We start from the raw sequence: 7,876 nt of genomic DNA on the forward strand, positions 1-7,876 counted from the left end.
GGAGCCTTTTACTGAGCGAGTTTTTTGTTCTGTAGCCACAAAGGGACATATGTCTTCTTGTGCCGGTCCCAAGCCCGGATAAATATCGAGGGTTGCGTCAGGAAGGGCATCCGACGTAAAAGCTTGGCCGAAACAAAGATGCGGATCAAACCTCTAAAGATTACAATACCATAGCACACTTTTCAATTGCCAAATAAATTTGGGAATTAGTTCGTGTCCTCTGTTTCTATTTATAATTGTATTTTATTTATTATTGTATCTATGCTTGTATGTGACTGTAAAGTGTCCTTGAGAGCTTTGAAAGGCGCTTAAAATAAAATTTATTATTATTATTATTACTCGGGCGCCATTTTGGACTTGTTTTTCTTTTAACCCAGTTGCACATTTTTTTTTACCCCCACGGAATCAATTTTATGCCTTTGCAGGAAAATTGTATTGAAGTTGATATGAAGGCATTTTGTCTCAAAGAATAAATTTGTTAGACTGGCACATTTATCTGCAACATATCCGAACCTTTGAAGTATCCATTTAAATTAGTCAGCTGCGTTTAATGTGTGTGTGTGTGTGTGGTTGCATTCATAGGTTTTGCAAGGCATTTTGCTTGGGCAAATGTCGGAAATGTAACACTTCCCTTTGATTTGTCAACTCCACTTGCCTCCCCCTTGCCTTGATCAAGTGGTTTGATGGTCAAATTGCACGTCTTGGTCTGTTTTCTCACCGTGGCTTGACAAGCCTTTGAGGTTGGCGCACATCATGTTAATTGCTATCGATTGCACTCGAAGGTGCACCAAGAGAGAGAAAAAAACGTAACACTTGGCCCACAGAATGCTACGGGCCTCAGCCGTGAGCCTCCAGAGGAATGCACCCTTCATAACGGGATAATCCAGGCAGCTCTGTATTCTGCGTGCGCTCTCGTTTCACACTTTATCTCCTAAAGCTGCTCTGTATCTCCCACTACCTCAGAGGAATCTCTTCCCATTCCCGAGCTTATCCTGAGAAACAGCCACGTTAGCATGCTGACAGCCTTCTGAGGAGAAAAACAACCCGGGAACACTCAAACATCAGCATTTTTAGCTTGATCGCGATTACATAATAAGCATCGCAAACATATCTGACAGCCTGTATCCCCTAGATGCGAAGCTCCGTCGCTACAAATTGGCCCAGACGACACCTCGGGTAACGGGCGGTTGAGTGTGATTGCTTTTTGGTAGCATGAATATACCAGCACTGTTTTTGATTGGTCAGCTGTAGAAAATGTCGCGGCATGGAATTGAAGTGGATTTCCATGGTACAGCAGATGACTTTTCGTCAATGGATGCTACAGCTTGGTGTTTGCTTTACACATTTAGCTTGTAGCAGACATGCACATTCCACCGTGACGTCCTTGATCCACTGATGAAAAGGATGCTTTGATCCTCTCCTCTTTCATCTAGAACTGCTTCATCCAACAAAGAGAGTGCAGAAAGTGCTAAAGATTGAAGACTGTCTGTGTCTTTTGTGTTGTGTCACATTATTTGTTATTTAGTTTGTTGTTATTGTTTTAATAATACTAATACTAATCAAAGTCAACGTCAGCTTTATTGTCAAAATATGCTAATATAATAATAATATAATACTAATGCTAATGCTAATGCTAATGCTAATACTAATCAAAGTCAAAGTCATCTTTATTGTCAAAATATGCTAATATAATAATAATATAATACTAATGCTAATGCTAATGCTAATGCTAATGCTAATACTAATGCTAATACTAATACTAATACAGTAAAGTCTCGTTATATCGATATCGGTTACATCGATAGTACTGCTTATTACGATACTATTTCTATGAACGCAAGGAGAAAATTTACATACCGCAGGATATCAATATATACCGATAGTCCGGTTATATTGATATTTTTTCCGACTCCCGAGAATATCAATATAACGAGACTTTACTGTACTAATACTACTACTACTACTACTACTACTACTACTACTACTACTACTAATAATAATAATAATAATAATAATAATAATAATAAAAATAAAAAAAATAAAATAATAATAATAATAATTTCTAAGCGCCTTTCAAAACTCTCAAGGACACTTTAGAGTCACAGGATTTTTGTTTTTGTGCGGGTGAGCAGCGGCAGCCATTCGCGCCAGCGTTCACTCTACCCTGAAGTAACACAGCAGCAAATTTATGGAAGGAAGAGGAAAGGAAAGAAATAAGTAGAAAAACAAAATACAGGAGCTGCTGGAAAGGCAGCCACTATTGCGGCGCCATCTTGAAGTAAAAAAAAAAAACTAAAAAAAAAAAATAATATGACAACACAAAGACACAGAGAGACACATTCCTCAGCACTTGCTGTACCCTCTTTGTGACATGAAGCAGTTCTAGATGAAAGAGGACTTTCAAAATGGTGCCGCGAGAGTGGTTGCCTTCATAGCAGCTCCTGTATTTTGTTTTTCTACTTCTTTTTTTCCTTTCCATTTCATCGCTTTGCTGCTGTCCAATGTAAATTCCTCCACTGTGAGATTAATGAAGGTGAATCAAATCCAAATGTAAATAAACAATAAATGACAGAAATCATTGAAGAGTGAGCAGGTATCAACTGGCCAGTTTTGGAATTGTACAGTATCACGGCACAAACAACATGGCTGCCATTACTGATGGACAAACTCAAACTGGGCCCCGAACAGATAACAAAAACCTTTTATGAAACATCCCCCCCGCCCCCCAACTCCCCCAATTGAGCCCATAGATTACATTACGTTCACACTTAACAGCTTATGTTATGTGACTGTTTGCTTTGGCTGAAGTTCTTGCTAGGCATCAGGCTCTAGTCGAGGTAGAGTGGCGTGGGCTGTTTTCAAAATGACTTTTCACTTTGCTATAATCCAAAATGGAATCTAAATCCCCCAGAGATTACAAATAGCGCCTATAGTTAACATGCACACTGTGTGCCAAAATGCTCCCAGACAGCATTGGCTATTTCCGGACCTTGTCGTCGTCTGGCCAAGAGCTACTTTGTTTCAACTGAATAGTAACTCATCAAAAGGCGTGGGAGGGTCAAAGGAAAAACAAATACATAAAAATATGAAAGGCCTAAACGGATCATCGGCAAAATGCAGCCTGTTCTAAAAGCCTGATGGAGCGCATCTACTGTACGTCGATCCCTTTGTGCTTATAGAGAGACCTTGATTCGCCATTTAATAATAATAATAATAATAATAATAATAATAATAATAATAATAATAATAATAATAATAATAATCCTCTTCCATCTGGAACTGCTTTGTGTAACAAAGAGGGTACAGAAAGTGCTTAAAGGACAACTGAGGTCTCAGGACAAGTTGTGTCCATAATTTGTAAAATGGCTTCAAATGACGTATTTTACAGATTCCACCGCATATAGCTATATTTTACGTTTTAAGACTCACGCTGAATATTCAGGAAGTCTTGCTTTTGAGTTTGAGTTTTCAAATGCAAAACAACAATAAAAATGACTTAAAGAGTCCAAAATCTGCAAAAAATTGAGCTGCGAATTGGGCATTTTCAGAAAGTCCCGCCCTCAGTTCGTGGCGTCATGCCAAGACGTCTTGCATTGCTGGAGAATCAAAACAATGGCTTCAGATTCAGAGAATATGCGTTCTTGTTACACATTCAGTTATGAATATGATTCAAATACAGTAAAGTCTCGTTATATCGATATTCAAGGGAGTCCGAAAAAATATCGATATAACCGGGACTATCGATATATCCGACCCTGTTTGCATGTAATTTTCTCCGTGCGTGCATAGAAATAGTATCGATATAACCGGGACTATCGATATATCCGATATCGATATAACGAGACTTTACTGTAGTTCTGAAGAGGAAAGCATACATGTTTGCAATCGATTAAAGAATTTATTCCGTGCCATTTTGAGGCAACATTGGGGGGAAATGTCTCACCCAAAAAGAGGCAGAAAATGGCCACTGAGCTCCTGTGAGGAATGAATCAGCCCGTTTCCACAGGCTGATGAATTCCTGACATGGAGCTTGGACGCCCTCTTCTGGCTCTTTCTGGTGCAACGCGAGGTTTTCAGACCAAACAAGCATTGACGTGATGGAAGGACTGCTACAATGTGTGCTTTTTTTTCGGTCAGGGGCGTTCCTTCAGTGACGTCACGTACGGACTCGTCACCAACTCAAAAACAAGACTTCCGGAATATTCAGCACGAGTCTTAAAACATAAAATATAGCTATGTGCGGTGGAATCTTTGTAAAATACGCTCAGTAGAAGTCATTTGAAGCCATTTTACAAATGATGGACACAACTTGTCCGGAGACGTCGGCTGTCCTTTAAATAATTGCATATTAGCTACCTACCATCAAAGGGGAATCAAACACTACACTTTGAACGACAACAAACTGCAACGAGGTAAACGGGTACAACATATGAGACCCAAAAACTCATCATGCGCAGGAGACAAGTTGTGAAAAAGGAGGAGGACAGCGTTTGCGAGTGTGTTCCTTTTTAGACCCGGGAGGCAAGAAACGTCAGATTAGAAATCGTGCCATGTCTGGATTGGGTGCATGCTGGGCAACACGGGGGGTCGAAGGAATACAGAAATGTGGTGGCGTGGGAGGGGGTTGGGGGAGGTTGGAAGGGCATGATAATTGTGGTATACATAGACACACGCGAGCGCTAACTCGCAACGGGTGGCTGATGGGTAAACAGGCTGGGCAGGGTTGTGGCAGGGAGGGGAGGGCAGCATGAGCCATGTTCCTGAATCTTGAGCAGAGGATTAGGGACAACGCCATCGGGCTGTCAGAACCCCGAAATGCCACTCGGTGCCTTGCACAGCACCCACATGCAAAAAGTAGTGGAAGAATGTCCATTTTGTTTTCTCCAAGACTGTTTTGACAGTGATGTTGGGATGGTTTGAAATCAAGTGATCTTTTCAAATGTGTGAGTGCCGTATTTTCCAGTGTATAAGGCGCACCGTAGTATAAGATGTATTAATTGACTTTGATTTCATCTCACTTGGAACGTGAAGCATAAATTAAACCTATGTGGTGATAGTCGTCGTTCATCCATGAAGACGGTTTATTTATTACGGTGCGGAAATGTTGTGATGTCATCTTTTGAAACAACAGTTGTTGTGAAAGTGCTATATAAATCTGGATTTATTGTATTGTATTGTATTGTATTGTATTGTATTGTATTGTATTGTAATGAAATGAGGTGATTGACGAGTGTCACTTATTTCTACCTCTTACCGTCTCACTTCCCGGTTGATATGAGACGATAAGATAATGTTTGTTTGTTTATTTATGTGTTTTTTTATTAAGTTGGTTAGTTGTTTGTTTGTGTGTTTATTTTTGTATTTATTCATTCTTTTATTTATTTATTTTATTCATTCATTCATTTACGTGTTTATTTGTCTATTTATTTATTTTTCTTCGTTCCTTTATTTATTATATTTTTTACTTAGTTATTCGTTTGTGTGTTTATTATTTATTTATTCATCTATTTATTTATTTTGCTGGTTAGTGAGTTATACATTTCTGTATTTATTTATTCCTACCTTTATTTGTTTATTTCATTCATTTATATGTTTATTTATTTGTTGTTCCTATGTATTCATTCATGTATTTTATTTATTTATTCTTTCACAAATTTATTTATTTTATTTATTTAGTTAGTTGTTTGTGTGTGTTTTTTATTTATTACTTCATTTATTAGTTTATTTTATTTATTCATTCATGTGTTTATTTATCTCTGTATTAATGTCTTTATTTATTTTATTCATTCGTTTATATATGTGTTGATTTATTTAGTTATTCGTTTGCATGTTTATTATTTATTAATGTTTTTATATATTTAGTTGGTTAGTTATTCATTTGTGTTTTTCTTTCTTTCATTATTCCTTTGTTTATTTAATTTAATGATTCATTCATTTGTGTGTTCATTTATTTATCTATCTGTGTGTGTTCATTTGTTTATTTCTTTAGTTAGTTAATTGGTTATTTGTTTGTGTGTTTATTCATTTTATGTATTTATTCCTTTATTTATTTGTTCATTTTATTTATTCATTCATTCATTTATGTGTTGACGTATGTATTTATTTATCTATGTGTTTGTGTTCATTTATTTATGTGCATATTTATTCCTTTTATTTATTTATTCCTACATTTTTTGTTCACTTTATTTATTTCATTATTTTATTTATGTGTATTTTCATTTATGTGTTTATTTATTCATCTCGGCAATTATGTATTTTTTCATTTGCTGATTTATATATTTTCGATGTATTTATTCATGTATTGTTATTTATTTATGTATTGCGCACATCACTAAACGTGCTTTGTGTGGAAATATGAGACATTACAAACAAAAACAAATATCACTGAGACATTAATTTTTTTCCTGAGATCTAAATATTCAGAATGAATTTAAATCTATTAGAATATTTGATTGAATAAAGCTCCACTGCACAAAAACATGATATTTCGACAATATTGGTATTGAGACATACATCTAAGCATAAAAGCTTTCTTTGCATTCTACAAAGGGCCTACCTGCATACGGTCATGCAGAGGGTGCCACATGCCAGTGCCCCCAGCACGCTGCTCATGAGGTTGACACTGTGGGCTGGTGAAAGTGTGGGCAGAAGCCACATGGTCATGCGAGATAGCAGCGTGAAGAGCGGGTATCCGGGAGGATGGGCCACCTGGGGAGACAGACGTTTGGAAACATCATGATGAGCATAGCCTTTCGCAAAATAACTGACATGATACGAAAGGACGGTCATGGCGAGAAGTGGTGGTTCAATTCCCGACTCGTGTGTCGTTGTTGCGAACCAAATTGGTGACCCTGAACAGGTTAACTGTCTGTGTAAGCTGTCAGTCGTACACGAGTGGTCCATCGATGAAAAGGTTTCTTCAGCCGTCATCTGTACTTCTTTGAAGGTGTCGGACGTTTCGCTCATTCATCCTAAAGTTGCGCTGGTAACTATATATATATATATATATATATATATATATATATATATATATATATATATATATATATATATATATATATATATATATATATATATATATATATATATAAGGCCAGAGTTACCAGCGCAACTTTAGTTCGCTGACGAAGCTCATCGGATGAGGAGCGAAACGTCCGACACCTTCAAAGAAGTATAGATTACGGCTGAAGATGTCATGATCTGGTTGGCGACCAACGGGGGGCGCTGTCGCCCCCGCCTACACCTCATAGGTGCTGGTCGTCCCGATCAGATTGGCGACCAGCGGGTAGCGACGTCAGCCCTACCTGCAGCCTCGCAGGTGTTGGTCGTTTAATCATTGACATTTAAAAGAACACCCGGCACGACCATCCGGTGCCGGTTCATTGTTTGTTTGCTGCTTGGTTGCAGCATGCATCGTGTACGTGTTTGTTTAACCTTGGCGGGCTTTTACTTTTGGTCTTCTTTTGCTACTTTGTATTTTTTCCATTCAGGATTCAGAACATCAACATTCAGAACATCATTTTGATGTTTTACATTTTGTTACTGCTGACCTTTATTTTAATACAATTTGTCAAACAACCTCCTGCTCCCTCCTGCCTGCTTTTTGGGTAACGTGACAGAAGAAACCTTTTCATCGATGGACCACTCCTGTACGACTGAGAGCTTACACAGACAGTTAACCTGTTCAGGGTCACCAATTTGGTTGAAAGAGTTTCATCGCTGAACAGATTAAGTGAAACAGAAAAGTCCAAACACCAAAGGCATCTCCTCCTTGTACTCTGCCACTTGTCTTTCTTTGGCCTCTTCCCAAGGACGGCGCGGCTCCCATGAGCACGCAGCACGACACGTGATCGACGCAAGCGGCAGCCCCCGGTCT

At 38.1% G+C, this 7,876-nt stretch overlaps 1 protein-coding gene across 1 annotated transcript in view; it reads right to left on the reverse strand.

Annotated features, from left to right (window-relative positions):
• Nucleotides 1–7,876, reverse strand: part of tmem260 (transmembrane protein 260) — a 38,992-nt gene that overhangs the window by 26,003 nt on the left and 5,113 nt on the right. The window contains exon 3 of the mRNA XM_089004003.1: nucleotides 6,557–6,708. Coding sequence (XP_088860129.1) covers nucleotides 6,557–6,708 — 152 coding nt within the window. The remainder of the gene's footprint in view (nucleotides 1–6,556; nucleotides 6,709–7,876) is intronic.

The sequence above is a fragment of the Hippocampus bargibanti genome, linkage group LG09 (genome assembly GCF_051943395.1).
Source record: "Hippocampus bargibanti isolate YZ-2025 linkage group LG09, ASM5194339v1, whole genome shotgun sequence".
In the NCBI taxonomy this organism is placed as follows: Eukaryota; Metazoa; Chordata; class Actinopteri; order Syngnathiformes; family Syngnathidae; genus Hippocampus; species Hippocampus bargibanti.